Raw genomic sequence first — 21,242 nt, 5'->3', positions numbered from 1 at the left:
ATCTCACCCCCATGTTCTGTGTCCTCTAGGACTAGAATGCCATGAAAAGCCATCTCTAATTAAATTTCCCCATGTTAACTTGCTCAGGTTTATTTAAAAGCTGGGGTTTTGCCTCCCCCCGCCCCCCTTTTTTTTTCTTTTTACTAAATTGGTATTTGAAGCTGGCCGGTGGTGGCACATGCCTTTAATCCTAGCACTTGGGAGGCAGAGACAGGTGGATTTCTGAGTTCGAGGCCAGCCTGGTCTACAGAGTGAGTTCTAGGACAGCCAGGACTATACAGAGAAACCCTGTCTCGAGAAACAAAAACAAAACAACAATAACAACACCCAATCAAACAAAAATTGGTATTTGGAAACTTCCCACACTCACTCGTAGGATCTGTCATTGACTCTTGTGTAATAGGGGCACGTTATACCACTGGTCCTAGTTTCTTTGCTTGTACAATGCAGTTGGTGGATGAAGGGATCCTTGTAATTTCTTTCTCATCTTCCATCTTTATATCACAGAGCTGTCTGCCACCATGTAGGATGGAAAGAGTCTGTGGTGCTGTAAAAATACAATTATTTCTAGAGGGAAAGAAAACGTTTTGAACAGAACATTGTTAAGTAATACAAAGAGTGAAAAACCTAATTGAAGCAGTTGATAGAGAAGAGATGATATTTGGAGTAAGACAGAGCTTGTATAGCACACACAGCATCCCTGTAGCACACAGCATTTCTGTAGCACACAGCATCCCTGTAGCACACAGCATTTCTGTAGCACACAGCATCCCTGTAGCACACAGCATTTCTGTAGCACACAGCATCCCTGTAGCACACAGCATTTCTGTAGCACACAGCATCCCTGTAGCACACAGCATTTCTGTAGCACACAGCATCCCTGTAGCACACAGCATTTCTGTAGCACACAGCATTTCTGTAGCATACAGCATCCCTGTAGCATACAGCATCTTTCCCAAATATCATGTATGGTAGTTACTGCACAAACCTTTCTCAAGTTCTAGAGATTTCTTAGTGATCTCATTTATTTAAAATGAAATTAGAGGGGCTGGAGAGATAGCTCAGCAGTTAAGAGCACTGACTGTTCTTCCAAAGGTCCTGAGTTCAAATCCCAGCAACCATATGATGGTTCACAACCATCAGTATAGCTACCATGTACTCGTAGTATACATGGTGGCTCACAACCATTCGTAAAGAGATCTGACACCCTCTTCTAGTGTGCGTTTGAAGACAGCTACAGGGTACTTAGATATAATAATAAATAAATCTTTAAAAAAATGAAATTAGAGTCAATCTTCCTCTCTGGTTAACTAATATTCTTTTTATAATAAACATTAGAATTCTATTAGGATATATATATGCATATATGTATACATATATGTATATACATATATGTGTGTATTTATATGTGTATATATATATATAAAATTTATTTTGTGGTAGCTATTCCTGCTTTTCAACTCAACTATATCTGGAATGAACTACAATCAAGAATTGGAGGGCGGGCTGGTGAGATGCTCAGTGGGTAAGAGCACCCGACTGCTCTTCCGAAGGTCCAGAGTTCAAATCCCAGCAACCACATGGTGGCTCACAACCATCTGTAATGAGATCTGACTCCCTCTTCTGGTGTGTCTGAAGACAGCTACAGTGTACTTACATATAATAAATAAATAAATCTTAAAAAAAAAAAAAAAAAAAAGAATTGGAGGGCATGTCAGGCCGTGGTGGCGCACGCCTTTAATCCCAGCACCTGGGAGGCAGAGACAGGCAGATTTCAGAGTTCAAGGTCAGCCTGGTCTACAAAGTGAGTTCCAGGACAGCCAGGGCTATACAGAGAAACCCTGTCCCGAAAAACCAAATCAAAACAAAAACCAAAAAATAAAATAAAAAATAAAATAAAAAAAGAATTGGAGGGCACACCTATGATCCAGATCTTGAGGCTGGAAGACACATTTCTGACCCATATCTTGACATGGAGATCTTGAGGTATAGTGGTCATTAAAAGCTTAGACCCAGTTCTTCCAGAGGTCCTGAGTTCAATTCCCAGCAACCACATGGTGGCTCACAACCCTCTGTAATGGAATCTGATGCCCTCTTCTGGTCTGAAGAGAGCAATGGTGTAATCATATACCTAAAATAAATAAATAAATCTAAAAAAAAAAAAAAAAAAAAAAAAAAAAGCTTAGGTCCAGGCCAGGTAGTAAATGCCTTTAACTCCAGGAGACTGAGGCAAGGGGATCTCTGGGTTCAAGGTCAGCCTGGGACTAGGTAAATCCTGGATCAAGGCATGGTGGGCCACACCTTAACCTGGGCCACACCTTCTGCTGGAGGCCTACATAAAGGACATTGGAAGGAAGATTCATTCTTTGAATTCTTGCACTAACTTGCCAGCACATATGTTGGCACCTACTACTTCCACAGAAGACCAGCTTTTAAACAACTAGCCTTGTGGGACTGAGCATCTACCAGATTCTTGGACTTCCCATCCACAGCTGCCTATTGTTGGATTAGTTGGACTATAGACTGTAAGTCATCATAATAAATTCCCTTCAGGGGTTGGAGAGATGGCTTAGTGGTTAGGAGCACTGCTCTTCCAAAGGTCCTGTGTTCAAAATCCAGCAACCCCATGGTGGCTCACAACCATCCTAAAAAGATCTGACACCCTCTTCTGGGGTGTCTGAAGACAGCTACAGTGTACTTACATATAACAAATAAATAAATCTTAAAAAAAAATAAATTCCCTTCAGATATATAGAGACATTCCATACATCCTGTGACTCTAGAGAACCCTGACATACATATATACATATATGTATGAAAAGAAAAAAAAATGATCAGTTTAGAGAACCTTCTATGACTGCTGGGGAGTGGTGGTGCACGCCTTTAATCCCAGCAGAGGCAGGTGGATTTCTGAGTTCGAGGCCAGCCTGGTCTACAGAGTGAGTTCCAGGACAGCCAGGGCTACACAGAGAAACCCTGTCTCGAAAAATAAATGAAGAGACATCATTCTCTCTGAAATGCTCTCCCTTCCTTTTCACACTTTTGTTTGCTCAGATATTTTCTGTGTGTTTGGATGAACTATTTATCTATGTTTTAATTTTATTTCACTGAATTTTAATGACTACTTTGAGAAATATACTAACCCGAGTGTAAAATTAAGCAACATATTAAGAAGTGGTCAGATTGAGGAACAAAATAAAAAAAAAAAAAAAAAACAACTGAAAATATCCAATGGCTCATTGTTTTGTCGACAGACAGTGACGGTTCTTCAATGACAGTAATTCTCGGCACACTTGAACTGAGAAAAGGACTATGGAAAGGTATGATTTTAGGAAGAGAATTCCTATCATTGTGGAATGTGGCCACCAATACCCGTTTCTCCATCCTCTAAATGCATGCAGCCTCCTGGATGTGGAGGCAGGAGACTCAGAAGTTCAAGATCACTGTCCAGTACAGTGAGTTCAAGGTCAGCCTGGAATATATAAGAACTTGACTCTAAAACAAACATGAGCTTTTCAAGAAAATTTGGCGGTAGAGGGTGGAGGGGGAAGCTGGAGAGATGACTCAGTGGCTAGGAGCACAGACTGTTCTTCCAGAGGTCCTGAGTTCAATTCCCAGCAACCACATGATGTCTCACAATCATCTGTAATGGGATCTGATGCACTCTTCTGGTGTGTCTGAAGATAGCTACTGTGTACTTACATACATAAAATAAATAAATAAAATCTTAAAAAAAAAGAGTAAAGAAAAGAAAGAAAATATAGGAGCCCAAGAGAGTGTCTCTTTCGCTTTCAAGAGTCTTAGTGTAAGAAATGGCATTGGGGTGAACTATATCATATGCCCTTGAAATATATGCCCAGATGGCTGCCTAAGGACAAACTGCTCCTATGCTTTTTGTGATAGCCAAGTTATGGGCTCAGCTTTGGAGCAACCACATGAAGACAGGAGAGGCCTCACTCATTTTGGCTACTCCAACTGATTTCCTTGACAGGTAGGTGAAACTACCTTGGACATTGCAGAGTCAGCCAAACTCACAGCTGAATAGACCATGTCTGTCCCTCGATCACATCTGTGGGGAAAAGAATTGCTCCGCCATACCCTTTCCTGAGAACTGTGGGAAAACAATGATGGTCTCTTCAAGTCACTGGATTTTACTGTGATTTGTTGTGAAGCAATAGGTAATTGAGTTAGTTATCAAAGCACCAGCACGGTTAACTTGTCTTGGTGTGCTGTGAAGAGGTTGCAACAGCCCAAGGATTCAAGTTCCCAAAGCTGACTCATCATAATGAATGTGGACCCAGTTGGCCAGTCATTGCTCTATGCATAAGGCTTAACCGAAGGAGCGCCTAACAATCACAAGCGTTTGTTGAATGAATGAATCATTATAAGAATGGCGATAAGGACCCCATCAGCAGGAGGTTAATTTAAGCATATTTGGTCTGCTTTCTTTTCCAAAAAGGTACTCCTTCCTCCAAAGTAGTTGATAATCTAGAAGTACTGTCCGTCTTGATTTCCTATCAATGGCCCTCCTAAACCTAGACACACATTTAGTTTCTTTTATTAGAAGTATTAAAACAGCAAACTATGTTCTTTTGGGCTAGAACTGAAGTTAAGACTGAAGTAGAAGATCCAGCAGTCAAAGTGAACAGAAATAAAATTGTTTGGTGTGTTTCCCCGAGTGACAATGAGTGACAATTTCTGCGTACCACAGACACAGCAGAGGTCTGGTCCGCTCCAGGACGCCCAGTTCACTCTCCACTTGTCTGAGGCTGATGATTTCATACAGAATAGCTCTTGAGACAGGAAAGGTGGCAGAGTACCATTTGCAAAAGCTTTGGGAGAGGTTTAGGCTATGAGAAGCTTATAGACAGGCTTTTTTTTTTTTTTTTTAAGATTTATTTATTATATGTAAGTACACTGTAGCTGTCTTCAGACAGCTCCAGAAGAGGATGTTAGATCTAGTTACAGATGGTTGTGAGTTACCATGTCATTGCTGGGATTTGAACTCAGGACCTTTGGAAGAACAGTCAGTGCTCTTAACCGCTGAACCATCTCACCAACCCTTAGACAGGCATTTGAAATTTTCTCTTGGAATACAGGAATTGCAGGACTCACAGAGGTGCCTTCTGGAGATAGCATGAGCAAGTGGTGTTTGAAAGAGCAATTGTGGGGTGGTAAGATGGCTCCACGGGTAAAGGTGTGTGCCATCAAACCTGACAACCCGTGTTGGATCCCCAGAAGCTATGGGGTGAAAGCAGAGGACAGACTCTTGCAAGTTGTCCCCTGATGTGCACAAATGTGCCAGGACCTGTGCACATGCACCCTCATGAGCTTGCACAAACAACAGATAGATGTAAATTAAAAATAAAAAGTAAAAGGAGAAATAACAGAATAAATAAGAGGAAAGCTTTCAGAGCTGTAGAAGAACAGGGCAGTTTAAATTCAAAGCCAAGTGTGCTAGCTAATCCATTATATATCTTGAAAATGCTTTTTTTTTTATAAAAATAGAGAAGCTTGCTTAAAAATTAAAGTGCTAGACTAAGCGCTCTTGTTGAGGGGTCAGAGATGTGGGGAAGGAGAAAGGCACTACAGCAGCGGCACGCTCACACACGAGATGCTTTTGCACAGAGCCTACAACAGCACATCAACTATTTATATTATCTACATCCCGTTCTTGGTGTCCCACTTATCAAGGGAAAGAATTTTCTTCGGACATCTTTTGCATGTAGTAACAATAGAGTTCTGGAATCAGCTGTTGGAAACTATAATTAAAGCTGGTTTATCATACTCCCTAATTATTCTATATAGTCAGTCTCCCTAGAGCTTTACATAATTCTCCCTTTGTTATAAGCTCTGTTTCTCCCTTGAGTGTTTTAAATCCAGACAGGTGAGGAAATGAAGCACTTGGAAACCAGTGTATTGTAATATCTGTACAGCCAATCATGTAAATATATATATATATATATATTATATATATATATATATTATATATATATATATATAAAATTGCTATATGGACTTTTTCCCTCCTGCCCTCTCACATCTTTTGAGTGGAGTAAAGATGCGAAAAACTCCAAAAAATTTTAAAAGGCTGCACAGAAACATATTTAATGCCGGGAAAGGAAGTAGGGGCTTATTGGCTTATTTAGAAACTCCCAACAAGGCCTGATGCTGTCAGCGTGGCTAGCTGACGTCAGAGAGGCCCACACACCTGCCAACACCGCGTGTCTGTTCATTCACCACTGCAGAGCAGCCGAGCGAAGCAGCTAGCTGGCTTTTGGCTTTCTTGCCTCACTTGGTGGTGCTTGTGGGCTGGGGTCGCGTTTCAGCACTTCAGCGCTGGGATGCGCCTCCTTGTGCTCTATGGAGTGATGCTCTGGAAACAGAAACGGATCCTTTTTTCCTCCAGCCAGGCATCAGGAAGCTTAGGGATGAATGCCTTTCTTTTTCTTTTAGAGGAAGATTTCCGAGCTTCTTAGCCGCTCAGAGTAATGTCACGCAAGATGCCTCCAGGGAAGAGGCAAAAGAGGGTGATGCTAGTAACAGGGACTCTGGGGACAGGAACGAATGTGGGCCATTTCCCCTTTTCAACCTACTTCTCTTGATGTAACTTCAACCTTATTTTTCCCCACCCAGCAGTAGTAGACACTCTGCTGAGCACCACTTAGGTTTTTGCTGTGCATCTCAGCTAACACTTTGACACTGGGGATTCTGTGTAAACTAGATCTCCATCTTAGATTAGGCTGTGTGAACCAAATTAATTTACATCGTTAGAAACCAAATAGAGGCCTCTCAGCTATTGTTTTCAGATTGCTTTCATTGGTCATCCCTGCCCTCCCTCAACTGACCAGAACCTTGCCCCAAAACAGCCTGTAATAAACATCAACGCTGGCTTAGCTTGGGCTGCTAACTCCGGTGGAGAGATCTTTAGAGGATGTATCTAAATGCAATGTTTGAGTAGCTTCAGAGAGCTCTAATAGAACTGTAAATATCCCCGGTTTAATTAGCAGTCCTGCAGTTAGGTAATGGCCCATAGCTCTCTGAGCCGAGCCTCTTGAGGTTTCTAGACTTCAGGAGCTGCCTGCAACTATGCTGTGTGGACCTATGAAATTTTCCTTCTCCTGTACTCTAACCCCCCCAGCTAGCCTTTCCTAGACATCTACTCGCAATTATTGCAAATCCATAACTGACTACTATCCTCCAGATTTCTAAAATGACCCAGTGTTTCAGCTTAGGTCTCAACTCAGAGATACTTTAGGGCTCAGATTGGCATCCTGAGAATTAAGTCCCCTGGGAAAAGAACAATAAGGAAGAAAACCCTACCTACATTGGAGTTGATGTCATTTTTTTTTTTCCCTCCAAGCTCAAGGTGATCGCTTGCTTTATGGCTGGTTGGTGGGGGAGGAGGGACTGTACGCTAGTTATCAGCATTTCTGAACCAGCTCTCTCAACCGCGACAGGTCAGCCAATCCCGGCAGTAAGCTTTTACTTGACAGGTTTGTTCTGGGCTGACAGCCATTGACTAGGTGCTCAGATAAGTCACTTGGCTGAGTCTACGGTAGGTGGGGCGCGCTCACCAGTTCAGGGGCAGTGACTGGAAGTTTGTTGCAACATCGGTAAGCCCAACCAGCCAGCAGCAACAGGAGATACCCTTTTGCCCCGCGAGTACAGATCTAGAAAGGGTTCACCTCATTAAGCGAAGGAGATGCGTCAATTCCCCCTCCGCCCCGCGCCTCCCCCTAGGGCCCGGCCTCTTCTCCCACGGTTGGGAACGCGCGGTGTGGGCAGATTCAGAACAGAAGTCTCGTGTCCCGGCCTTCTGGCTAGCTCTATGGGTTACAAGCAAAAGGGAGGAACAGCTTGGGGACTCTCCGCGTCAGTGTGCACAAACCGGCGGCGGCCAGCAGAGAGGGGTGGCGGGGGCACGTGCTTGGATGTGGCTGCTTGTGTAACCAGCTCCCCAGGCGCTTGGCCCCGACAGCGCTCCTGAGGACAGCTCGTGGATGCTATTCTCTGCTCCGATCCGGCAAGAGAGGGGTCCAGCAGACCACACGGGAGAAGGAGGCGGGGACGATCACCTAATAGAGCAGAGGGGACCAAGCTCCTGCCCCAGGAGCACACAGATAGGGGAATGGGAATTTGGAAAGTTCCCCAACTAGGACCACACGTGACCTCCTCCTGAAAGTAGTTCCGACCGCGGCTCATGTATCCTTCCACCTCGCCTTTGAGCCCTCCCAGGCCTGCTCGCCCCGCCCACTCGCTGGCTGCAGCTTCCGACCGTCCCATACTCCACACCCGGGCTCAGTAACCGGGTCCTCGAACATGCACGGTCCGACAGGGTCAGAACCTGGCCATCGCGATCCAATTCTGCCGGGTTTTCATAGCGGCCACGAAGGGGGGGGGGGGAAGTGTTAGCTCTTTGAAGACCGAGCTTGGCTGTGATCCGGTGGATCCACCGCTGCGGGGAGCTGCGGGTCTCATCACCCGGCGGTGGAGGGGTGTGTGTGAGGTGCACTCTATTCACGGAGATCCACTTTGTCCAACCAGGGGTGTCCTTTGGGCCCTGGAAACTCAGGGGAGATGGGAATGTACACGCCCCGTATGCACAATCATCATGCTTGGCTGGGAGCGTTCATCTTTCGGGCAAATGAACCCAGCTGCCTGGGAAGCAAGAGGCGGGGCAGGGAACCGGAGCCCGATGAGGTGACCCACGCGGGAGACACAATAGGGGGTTGTTCTTTGTGCAAAGACTGACACCTTGAGGACACCGTGAGGGGGAGAGGTGTGTTATCTAGGTAAAGACTGTCGCCGACAAATCCTAGCGAAGCACTGCAATCTGACCACAGCGCAGGGCAGGGAATGAAAGCCGTTCGGAAGAAACGCAGGGACAGACGCAGGAAGGATGATCCTGCCCCTGAGGCTCCCGGAGCACCGACCAAGGCGGTCAGCTAGTACGATCCACCTGTGAGCGGTCAGCGATTGTGCTCAGCGCACCCTCACTCGGCCCCAGCCTGCTGTACCTTTGCCGGGTCTCTCTGCGCTGAGGCCAAAGCCGGCGCAGCTCCTGGAGCGAGGCACGGCCACACTGGGCATGCTCCGCGGCGCTCCCCGCCCCTGTCCAGCCGACGCCCCGCCCCTCCCCGCCCCGCCCCGCCCCCGGCTCGGCGCCCGCCTCCCGCCCGCCCCCCGCCTCCCCTCCGGCTTTCGGAGGCGCCCGGCTCTCCCGGCGGGGCGGCGGAGGGGGCGGGCTGGCCGGCGCACGGTGATGTGGCGGGACTCTTTGTGCACTGCGGCAGGATACGCGCTTGGGCGTCGGGACGCGGCTGCGCTCAGCTCTCTCCTCTCGGAAGCTGCAGCCATGATGGAAGTTTGAGAGTTGAGCCGCTGTGAGGCCAGGCCCGGCGCAGGCGAGGGAGATGAGAGACGGCGGCGGCCGCGGCCCAGAGCCCCTCTCAGCGCCTGTGAGCAGCCGCGGGGGCAGCGCCCTCGGGGAGCCGGCCGGGCGGCGGCGGCGGCAGCGGCGGCGGGCCTCGCCTCCTCGTCGTCTGTTCTAACCGGGCAGCTTCTGAGCAGCTTCGGAGAGAGACGGTGGAAGAAGCCGTGGGCTCGAGCGGGAGCCGGCGCAGGCTCGGCGGCTGCACCTCCCGCTCCTGGAGCGGGGGGGAGAAGCGGCGGCGGCGGCGGCGGCGGCGGCGGCCGCGGCTCCGGGGAGGGGGTCGGAGTCGCCTGTCACCATTGCCAGGGCTGGGAACGCCGGAGAGTTGCTCTCTCCCCTTCTCCTGCCTCCAACACGGCGGCGGCGGCGGCGGCACGTCCAGGGACCCGGGCCGGTGTTAAGCCTCCCGTCCGCCGCCGCCGCACCCCCCCTGGCCCGGGCTCCGGAGGCCGCCGGAGGAGGCAGCCGCTGCGAGGATTATCCGTCTTCTTCTCCCCATTCCGCTGCCTCGGCTGCCAGGCCTCTGGCTGCTGAGGAGAAGCAGGCCCAGTCGCTGCAACCATCCAGCAGCCGCCGCAGCAGCCATTACCCGGCTGCGGTCCAGGGCCAAGCGGCAGCAGAGCGAGGGGCATCAGCGACCGCCAAGTCCAGAGCCATTTCCATCCTGCAGAAGAAGCCTCGCCACCAGCAGCTTCTGCCATCTCTCTCCTCCTTTTTCTTCAGCCACAGGCTCCCAGACATGACAGCCATCATCAAAGAGATCGTTAGCAGAAACAAAAGGAGATATCAAGAGGATGGATTCGACTTAGACTTGACCTGTATCCATTTCTGCGGCTGTTCCTCTTTGCTTTTCTGTCACTCTGATAACGTGGGAGTAGACGGATGCGAAAATTTTCTGTAGTTGGGGTGACTATAACGTTTAATTCTGGTCGCATTTCTAGATCGTGCATATTGTGTCTCTTCCAGTGTATTCAACCTAGGGAGTGTTCGGCTAGACGGAACTCATGCCTCCTTGCAAGTGTCAAGGCACGGATTGGTTTCTTGTCGAGCTCTGTGGTCTCTTCTTAAAATCTATTGTCCGTTAATGCAGAGTACTGTACACTGGATTAGCGAGCTCGTCAATCCAGCCTTCTAAATGAACTAAAAAAAAAAAAAAAAATTAGACGCTTTGGGTTGTGCATATTTCGATTAGATCGTGACTTAGGCCCTAGATCTAGGGTGTAGATGAGATTAAAATGAAAGTCCGTGCTGCACGTAGGCATGTTGCCTCAGAATCTTGCAGTGATTGTTTTTAGTTTCCTGGGTTGCATTGGAAGATTTTTTTCTGAAATGTGACTTGTGGACTGATTTGCATAACTTTATAAGCATAGTCATCGTCAGCATAGACCGTGCACATTTGAGGGTAGAAGTAGTTTTGTGTGTTTAAACCGACGTAATTACAAATTTGGAGCCTGCATTTGGAAGTTTTGTAGTTTAAAATCAATAGTGCCAGAATATATATCATTGGAGCTTTTAATAGAACTTTGTTAAATTAGACTTTCTTTCCTGATGAGGTGTAGGATAGGATATGCAATTTGCATTTCAGTGGTATGTTCCATTCATTTGACCTCGCCACACAGGATAGAATGGAGATCGAATAGTTTTTGATCCCACATGATGATGTCTGTGTGAGTCCAGGGATGCTTGCTGTGTGTGGCAAATGACTGCAGAGGTTAAACTCAGTTCTCACATGAAATTTAAGTAGTAGCGTGAATTTGCTGCTCATATTTTTTGTTTCAGGTGCTCTGACCCGTTGGCTTATCAGTGGGTTTTAGCCTGATTTGTGCAGAACGTCAAGTATAATTTAGCCCGCTAATATCCAGACAAACTGGCAGGAATGGATCACTGGCTCCAGATTGTAGGTATGCTAGCTCTCTGCATGCAGTAATTTACTGAGTCAGCTTGTTGAATAAGACAGAAACCCAAGAATTTTAACGTTGTATAGTTCTGATTGTCTAAAAGTTAGGCCTTTGTACTTCAAAAGTTCGTGGTTTAAAGCATTTATCTTTGCAGTTTCAGGTATGGTGCTGTTATGATCAGGGGTAGGAAAGAGAGCCCTCCTCTTTTGCAGATTGGGAAGTGTTGACAGAAATTGAGAGCTTTGGGGAGGCCAGTGTGCAAGGTGTGCGAAAACACAAGTTGCAGGTCTGAAGTGACTGAGCCTTTAAATGACTGGGCCTTTTGGTACAACCCAAAATTTTGTTATGTGACTTGTAGCAGGGAACAGTATTTAGTTAAAATTATGTAATTTCATAATTGATGGTAAGGTATTCTTTGTAAAAATTATTTTTTAGTTAATATTAGTAGACATTTTCTTAAGGTGGAATGGCAGCAGCAACTTGCCTATACATGTCCTGCTAATAGAGCATTATGGAGAACTTTGTTTATTAATTAATTTATTTTTTGAAGAAAAAATTTCATTTGGAAGAGGTTTGATGGGTGACATTAATGGCATATAAAATGCATAGCTAATTTTGATTGAGTTTTTTGTTCTGACATGAAGATGAAACTCACTGAAGAGCTAGCTTCACACAGGCTAATTTTCTTTCAAGCTAAAAATACAGTTTGAAAGGAATCTTTAATTTCCGAGTTTGCATTAATTGAGAAGCTTTACTCAGGATGAACCTGACCCTTCCACAAGATAATTGGAGAGCATTCTGAGTTGTCACTTGCTTCAAGGCCGTTTACTGTTGGTGTGAATTAATGTTAATAATCTTGATCGAGAAGGAATTAAGTCAGGTATCTATTTAATTAAAAAAAAAAAACATTCAAAGAAAAGTCTAGCATGCCTGGTGGGCAGACTTCTTGTAGAGTCCAAAGTACACTTCTGCTTTGCTTTGCTTTCCCCAAAGGACTTCAAGATTATTTTATAATTTTTTTTTTTTTTGTATGAGCAGTGACGTGATTGCAGTTCCTTATTTGATTTCATAGAGCATGGGCTTCTGTACGTGCAATTTATGTGGCTTAAGAAATCCAAAGCTATCCCTTTAGTTATGGTATGCATAGAAAGCGGCATCAAATACTGCATCAAATGACTAATAACACTTAATTTCTAGAGCTGTGGTTTGATGGAGCCAAATGTTGATGTGAGAACGAGTCAGGAGGGGAAAAAGTCAGCGAACCTTGCTCTTCTGAGAGGTGTGCTCCCCTTAGTTCTGATAAGCTAGAGAGAGGGCTTGCTTGGTTCCTCATCAGGGTTTTCTGTGTTTGGGGCAGGGATTAAAATGGTCATTGAAGATTTGTGCTGGTCAGTGTTGGCAATGAGGTTGGCCAAGTTAAATTCCATTATGAAAGTAGTAAGTTGAATATTTTCATTTGCTGAAGGCACAATTGAACTACTGTAGGAATTTGTTGGTTGGAAATTATTATTTTTTAATATATAAAACTCCGAAGTCTTTTTTTAAAAAAAAAAGATTTATTTATTTTTATTTATACAAGCACACTGTAGCTCTCTTCAGATACAAAAGAAGAGGGCATCAGATCCCATTGCAGATGGCTGTGAGCCACCATGTGGTTGCTGGGAATTGAACTCAGGACCTCTGGAAGAGCAGTCAGTGCTTTTAACAACTGAGCCCTATCTCTCCAGCCCAGGAAATTTTTCTTAACGTCTGGAAAGTCGGCTGAATGTGAGACAGCAAGAGTTAATGATTTTAAAGCACAGAGAAGGTTCAGGCTTCTGGTACAGCTTTTTTGTTTGGTATATTTACTTTTCAGATACTGACCACAGGAATATTAGTACCTTGTCGAGAGAATAGTGATTATTGATATTAGCTGCTTTGTTAAAGGCAAGTGATTGTTGCAAGTAATTATGGTTTTTCTTTTTAAGTGACTCTACAAACTTCATCTTGCCTTTTTCATAGTCATTTGTGTCTTTCCTGAAAAACACAACTGTATAATAAGTTGCAAATTTCATTTTTCCTAAAACTTAAGAGGAGTAAAGTGCATCGAAAGGAGTAATTTTCAGTTATGTATAATTCAATATAAGGAAAAGAAATTTTATTACTGTCAATTTTAGAAGTTTACACAGCAGTAGAGATGTAGACTGAGATTCCTTATAACGTATTGAATAAAGATTAAATGATTCAAGTTAAATATGATGAATATAATCTAGTTATCTCTAGACATAGATTTAGAAAGTGGGGATTCATGCCCTTTAAAAATCTTTATTTTAGCCGGGTGGTGGTGGCGCATGCCTTTAATCCCAGAACTCGGGAGGCAGAGACAGGTGGATTTCTGAGTTCCAGGCCAGCCTGGTCTACAAAGTGAGTTCCAGGACAGTCAGGGCTACACAGAGAAACCCTGTCTCGGGGAAAAAAAAATCTTTATTTTAGTAACAGGAAAAAGGCAGATAGTGTATTTTCATTTTTTTGTGTGGAACATTATGTCTAATTTATCATAATTATATAGAATATATACCTAAGTATTATGAAATAGCTTACCTTCTGGAAATGAATTCAATTCTTATTTTCAAATGTTACAACATGAGATTTTTTTTTTTTTTCTGTTCATTTGTTTATAGAGTGACAGTTTTTTTTTTTTTTTGAGACAGGGTTTCTCTGTGTAGCCCTGGCAGTCCTGGAACTCACTTTGTAGACCAGGCTGGCCTTAATTCAAATCCGCCTGCCTCTGCCTCCCGAGTGCTGGGATTAAAGGCCTGCGCCACCACCGCCTGCCGCCACCACCACCACCACCACCACCACCACCACCACCACCATCACCACCACCACCACCACCATCACCACCACCACCACCACCACCATCACCACCACCACCACCACCACCGCCCGGCGAGTGACAGCATTTAAAGCCACTTCTAAAATAGTCACTTTAATGACTTGATTAGAAAATTGTTCATGTAGGAAAATAGAAAGTTTGAACATTCACTTTAGTAAATATTCAGTTTTCAATACTTTATTTTATGTCTCAGTAAGCTCCAAATGTAGGTAGTGTTTTTCTATTGATAACTTATGTAAATTCAGAGTTGACAGGGATAAGTTTAGAATCCTGAGTATGTAGGTCAGGTTTTCATTTCTGTAGGCCTATTCCACCTTAGAAGTATTCTGTTCCATGAGGCAATGTTAGTTATTAGTACAGCTTAAGAAATTTACTTGATCGCATTTTTTTGTTTTTCCATGATAAACTACTGGCTCATAAAACAGAAGTTTGGCTGCACAGAGCTGGTGGCTCACGTTTTGTTCCCCTTTCTTCTCCCTGTAGATAAAAAAGTTGATTTTCAGAACCAGCATTGGAGAGTTGGTTTTGTGATCCACTCTTTTGAAAAGTTACAGGATTTGTTCCAAAGATCACGATTTAGGTATGACACTTTGTGTGGTTATATCAGAAGTGATTTCTGTAAATATTCAGCGTTTTTTTTGTAGTTGATTTGTATCTGGTAGTTTTGAAGTTCATGCAGTTGCTGAGCTATCAGTGATGTTGAATACAGATGAAATGGCTTTATGTTAGTATTTGCTGATCTTTCTTTATAGGTCTTGGTGCTGTTGCTTAAAAGTGTCTAACTGTGGGATGATGGTTCTCTGGTCCTGAAGCTATTGGCAGAGATGAAATTAGGATCCTGGCTTTGATGTCTCACCTTCTCATTTTGTATTCTCTGCTCTGGTTTCAGAAGGGACGATAGAGCAGTTTCAGCTTCTAAAATAATTTATACTGCAACAAAAAGCCTGTTTCTTAGAGGAAGGTTACTATCAGAGTAAACAACTAATTTTGCCTGGGAAGTTTTAATTACGTTTAGAATAGTCAGGCACACTTTTCTATTGCAACGGACATTTGTGGACATCTTTGGAGTACTAAGACTTAACACTTGTTTGTGGTGTTAACTTTGGAGAGATGCAAACTGCAGTTACACCCACTAATGACCTGTATGTGCGTGGTGTGGAAAAGCTTGCAAATCTGCTGTTTTGTGTAATTAGTCAAACAGTTATAATCAGAAAGCCATCGCTTAATACGAACAGTGACTTTAACGTAAATATTTGAATTTTTCTATGTGTAGGCATGTATGTGAGTATCAAGTTAACAAACTTACTAGTCTGGAAAATGGATTTTCTTCTTAAAGGACAGACTGCTTTCGAAGCCATTTTAAACCATAATTAAGTCTTTTAAATTACATTGAAATACGGCTGGTCTTATCTACACTCTGAAGTTATAATTGTTTATCTTAGTTTTAGGCAGACAGGGTCCCTGTCTTGGCTCTATCACAGAGCTGGATAACTATGCTATTTAATTTCTCTTAGTCTTACTTTACCTGAAATAAAGGAAGGATAATGATACCCACCACAAAAGTTTATCTAATACCAGCAAGGCAGAGGAAGGAGACTATTGCTAAATCCTAGGCAGTAGCCTTCAGTACTACATAGTGAATTTGAGGTCCACTCTAGTTCTATACTGTGAGTTCCAAGCCGGCTAAGGCTCCATATTGAGACCCTGTCTAAACAAACAACCAAATCACATAAATAATCCCCCTACCCTGGTACCTACTCCATTGTAAATACTTAAATCATAGCTACTGCTCTTAACAATTTCCAGTTATTCATGTCAAAAACGTTTGCATTTTTGTTTATGGGGTGAGCAAGGTTTGTTTATGTATTTGCTCAGTTTGAGACTTGAGCCATTTTAATTGACTAAAGCTACCTTTTATTTATTTATTTATTTATTTATTTATTTAGGGCTCCCAGACTTTATTGGTTCAACAATGAACAGCAGAGAAAACAATAACTACCACTCTGGGGGCATCAATGTAGTCGTGAAAGCCACCCTTGGAAAAAGTTATCTTTTATTTTAAAATAGGGGAATCCTTTTAGGTACTCTTGAGCCTAATGTCTGATCTTGACGTTCACTCATGGAGTTGCTCAAAGCAACATTAATTATGTTCATCAAAAAGTTTGTTTAAAAAAAAAAAAAGTTTGTTTTCAACTTTTTTTTTTTTTTTTGGTTTTTCCAGACAGGGTTTCTCTGTGTAGCCTTGGCTGTCCTGGGACTCACTCTGTAGACCAGGCTGGCCTCAAACTCAGAAATCCGCCTGCCTCTGCCTCCCAAGTGCTGGGATTAAAGGCGTGCGCCACCACTGCCTGGGTGTTTTCAACTTTTAAGGGAACATGAAAACGTCCTTAGTTTTCACATAATAACTTTAAGAACTATCTGTTGTAAGATTAAATTTTCTTAGTATTCAATATAGATGAATATAAATAGCATGACATTTATAATATGTGTGCTTATATGATACGATACATAGGCATATATGATCTATGATATAGATATGGTATACTTGTTCTTATGAGGCAGAACCTCACCATGTAGCCCTGCTTGTCTGGAACTGGCCATGCTTGGTCAGTATCACAGTTCTTTTTCACAAAGACTATTCCCCACCACTAAGAAATAGGGCTTCTAATACATAATTCAGTCATACACACTCTCAGTAAAGGTATATTAGCATTTCCTTTCTGCTCTTCCAGATCACATACATTACAGCTGACAATACAATCTGCAGTGAACCACTGTAAGAATTTAAAGTTAGTGTTAAACCTCCACTCTTGCCCTCATTTTCACATTGAGCCAGGATTTTCAATATAACTTAGGACTTTGAAATGGGAAGAAAAAGCTAAAGAGATTTTTTTTTCTTTCCCATACTGTATTTTAAAAAAATTGCTCATTTATTTGGGGTTGGGAATGGGAGGAATGGAACAGGGCATAAGTTTGGAGGTTAGAGAACAGCTTTCGGGAGTTGATTTTTCTCATGCCTCCCTTTGACCCTGGGAATGGCAGTCAGGTTGTTAGGGTAGCAGGAAGTGCCTTTTAGCCAGCTGAACCCATCCTAGAAGCTCACATGCTTTTTTCTTATCTAGTGGAGGGAAGAATGGAGTAAGCTTAAGGCTCACCTACCTGCACGTGACAGGGACTAGTTCTTCCTTCCTGTGCTTGTGGTTTCCTCGGAATGGAGTGCCTTAATTTCCAGGGCTGTTTCTTCTTATTTATTTTGAAATGCAGAGTGGATGCTGTTGTAATTATTCATGACTGCGCTCTTGTAATTTTTATTTTTTTTGCTGAGCTTTCCCTGAGTATTTTAGCTGTGTTTTTTTGTAACAGATTATAAAATTGAGTTGCATGTCTATATCTGAACCTATCTCACTGTCTGAACCAGTTTCTATCTTTCTCTTCTGTCTGTGTATCTGTACTATAAGCACATAGGTGTTATATCATTAGAGCCCTGCAGGACAAGTGACTTTCATTTCTTTAAAAAGTGGTAACGCTCATGTTGGTTTTCCGGCTGAAGTAGAATAATTTCCTTCCTTCCTTCCTTCCTTCCTTCCTTCCTTCCTCCCTCCCTCCCTCCCTCCCTCTCTTCCTTCCTCTCTCCCTTCCTCCCTCCCTCCCTCCCTCCCTCCCTCCCTCCCTCCCTCCCTCCCTCCCTCTCTTCCTTCCTCTCTCCCTTCCTCCCTCCCTCCCTCTCTTCCTCCCTCCCTTTCTCCCTTTTTCTTCCTTCCTAGTGATGCAGACCTAATTTGTATGTTTGTTCTTGACCCTTTGAGTAGGATGCAGTTGCTCAAGGTGTATGGAAGGGTATGAATTCTGCTTTGAAACAGCTTATCTTTTAAGGAGATATATTTCTAAAAGTGAATTGTAAAAATCAATATGTGTTTAACAATGTTAGAAGCAAATTTTTGCTTTGAAACAAAATGTAGATTTTTTTCCAATAGATTTTTTTCTCTTTAATGAGACTTAAAAAAAAAGGGTAGGTTTATTAATGTATATGAGTACATTGTAGCTGTCTACAGACACACCAGAAGGGGGCATCTAATCCCATTACAGATAGTTGTGAGCCACCGTATGGTTTCTGGGAACTGAACTCAGGACCTCTGGAAGAGCAGTCAGTGCTCTTAACCACTGAGCCATCTCTCCAGCCTGAGACTTGTTTTTTGAATGTTTATGTTTCTCTCAACTAAATAGAATTAAAAATTTTCTTTTATGTTGAGAATGAAGTTTGGGGAGATATTATTAAAGTTGTCCTTAGGACTCTGTATTACATTATCCCCTATGAAACAAACCTTAATGTGCTATATTCTCTGTGTATGTGTGTGTGTGTTTATAGTTTATAGGCTAGCAATCAACATTGGTGTCTCTTCTGTTGCTCTGTGCCTTGTTTATTGAGACAGGGTCTCTCGTTAAACCTGGAGCTTGCCAATTTGGCAAGACTGTCTTCTGTCTGTGCCCTCCAGTGCTGGGATCACAGGTGTACACACCATACATGGTTGTACACACCACACATAGCTGTACACACTATACATGGGTGCGTACCACCATACATGGTTTGACATTGGTGCTAGGGCTCTGACCTCAGATCTTTGTGTGTGCATAGTAAAGTACTTTATCTACTGAGCCATTCCCTCAGCTCCCATGCTATACTCATTGAGCTAATAGTATTTACAGGTGCATTATATCAATAGACATAAGTCCTAAATACCCTAATGTAAGAAATACGTTGATTTGTTTTGTAGACAAGGCCCAGTGAATTAGAAAGGCAGCCTGCTAGAATGCAAAGAACATACATAGCCTGGCATTAGCCAGGCCCTGGAATTAGATTCCTGGCCTAGTTCCCATCTTTCTAATGAGGGGTAAAGCTGTGACTTGTAGGTGTTTGTTTTTGTTGATCTGAACTTTTGGTAATGTCTAGAAACATTTTGGTGAACATGGTCATACCTGAGGTGACAGAAGGCCTACTTCTTGCACTTAGTGGGTTGAGGCTATTGGGCTCTTAGACATCTGCAGGACCTGGGATCTGTTTAATGTTTGGCAAAGTGTTTGATATGTAGATACAGTACCTTTGCCAAGGTCAACTGTTGCTGGATGGTAAAAACTGGGCCCACATAGGTTTTCTGACTATTGTGGGGCTTATGTTTCTTTCTTCTTCTTCTTTTTTTTTTTTTTTTTTTTTTTTTTTGGTTTTTCGAGACAGGGTTTCTCTGTATAGCCCTGGCTGTCCTGGAACTCACTTTGTAGACCAGGCTGGCCTTGAACTCAAATCCACCTGTCTCTGCCTCCCAAGTGCTGGGATTAAAGGCGTGTGCCACCACCGCCCGGCGGGGCTTATGTTTCTTATAACAACTTTGTCCACTAAAGATATCTCTAATAAGAAAAAGATTTATTTGACAAGGTCTCAAGTCTTTTAGCATATTGTGGGAGTTTGAACCTCTGCTGAAATGCTGTCTTTATCGCTGTTCTGAAGAGTATGACAGGGAATGCAAGGTGGATGTGCAGTCAGGTGTTTTGCTCCTTGAAGCTGAAGCAGGAGGATTATTTTATGTTTGAGGACAGCTTGGGCAACCTCATACTACACCTTGAGTTCTAGGGTCAGGTCAGACTGTCTCAAAGGCTGGCGTGTGTGCTCGCCCCCCTTCCCCCTCGGTGTTTGAACAGTTTTCTTTGTAATTGTTTAGGGAGTTACTTTGCTGCTAGTGTAATGTCACTGTTGTTTAACTGCTTCTTTAGTCTTAGATTTTTTTTTTTACTCTAAACCTTTGTTTCTTCAGATGGGGTGAAGTTAGATGTGCTCATGTGAAGAAGGGGCAGATTTCTGACAAAGAATAAGAAAAATCATGAAATTTTTCCAGATGAAGAGAATGGGCTGGCCTGACTGAAGTTCCCGGGTGCATGGTCACCTGCTTTTCTGAGCCTTGCATTGGTTGTTAGCCTGGTTACTGGAAATTACCGTGATGCTTCTGAATTGGGCATGCGAGTTTGCATTAGTCTAGAGATGCACAGAACTAAAGCAGTAAAAATGACAGAGCATTCTTGGTTTCTTTTTAGGGATCACGAGCATAATTATAAGTGTTCTAGGAGTAGATTACTTGCTATGTTGGTTTCTTTTTTCCTGTTTAATTTTACAGTCTCATTCGCTGCTCACTTTACAACAGAATAAAATGTCCAAGGCCTTATTTTTTAATTTCTTAGGAAACTTAGGTACTGATTTAGAGTTTTGGTTCTTGAAGTTGAGGGCAGTGTTTAGGTATGTATACTGATAAATGTTTTGAAACCGACATGACTTGTCATGATAGCCTCATATTCACCAAGAAAAGCAAATAGTATCCATTGTTGTAATTAAATTGAATAGATTAACAGTGATTAGGTCTGAATGAAGAGCTCATTTGCTTACTAAAGAAAATTCCTTTTATAAAGAGATTACTAAGAGAAAAATTTTGTTGTTGTTTGCTCATTTGTTTTTTTCATTTCTTCAAAACTTCACATTGTTTTCTAATTCTTGGTGAACTCAAAGAGGTATCTTTTTTTAAAATTTATATAGTGCTTCCTAATTGAAATGATCAAAAATACATATTTACCTATAAATTAAGATTTCTCCATTTTTTTCTCTTACTGTTTTTTTATATAGTGGACTTAAAGTTTCAAATAGGGACAATTTTTATGATTGAGAATTTACACAAACCACAATCAACAAGAACAAAAAAAAATAATTGAAATATTAGAGCTTTGAAATGCCTTCATCTAAAATTATTTCTAGGCCATCTATTGCACATTTAATACTTAATGTTTATATTACTTATGTGAGATAGCACACACACACATATAATGTTATATTTTACATATAATATATATTAAATATTTGGGACAACTTTCCGGTTTTCTAGACCATACTGCCCTCGAACTCATTATAAACATCCCATTTTTCCTGCTTCTCAAGGGCTATGGTTATAGGCTTATATTAGAATTCCAGGCTCCAAGCCGGGCGTGGTGGCGCACGCCT

General features: G+C 43.0%; 3 protein-coding genes across 3 annotated transcripts in view; 2 read left to right on the top strand and 1 right to left on the bottom strand.

The window, feature by feature from the left end:
* Positions 1 to 7,829: 7,829 nt before the first annotated feature.
* Positions 7,830 to 9,093, bottom strand: Klln (killin, p53 regulated DNA replication inhibitor). The gene is given in 4 exon segments (XM_085834234.1): positions 7,830 to 7,967; positions 7,969 to 8,048; positions 8,087 to 8,347; positions 9,021 to 9,093. Coding segments are annotated over 4 exon segments (552 nt in total).
* A 106-nt stretch (positions 9,094 to 9,199) lies between these two features.
* Positions 9,200 to 9,580, top strand: Mldhr (mitochondrial lactate dehydrogenase regulator). Its single transcript, XM_085834049.1, is given in 2 exon segments — positions 9,200 to 9,304; positions 9,306 to 9,580. Coding segments are annotated over 2 exon segments (96 nt in total). The 5' UTR covers positions 9,200 to 9,265; the 3' UTR covers positions 9,363 to 9,580.
* The window catches only part of Pten (phosphatase and tensin homolog), a 66,186-nt gene continuing 54,360 nt past the window's right edge, over positions 9,417 to 21,242 (top strand). The window contains exons 1-2 of the mRNA XM_085834233.1: positions 9,417 to 9,540; positions 9,571 to 10,254. Of these exons, the coding sequence (XP_085690359.1) occupies positions 9,417 to 9,540; positions 9,571 to 10,254 (808 nt within the window). The remainder of the gene's footprint in view (positions 9,541 to 9,570; positions 10,255 to 21,242) is intronic.

This window comes from Mus caroli, unplaced genomic scaffold, assembly GCF_978045245.1.
Source record: "Mus caroli unplaced genomic scaffold, Mus_caroli_1 scaffold_20, whole genome shotgun sequence".
In the NCBI taxonomy this organism is placed as follows: Eukaryota; Metazoa; Chordata; class Mammalia; order Rodentia; family Muridae; genus Mus; species Mus caroli.
This window is presented reverse-complemented; position numbering and strand designations above follow the sequence as displayed.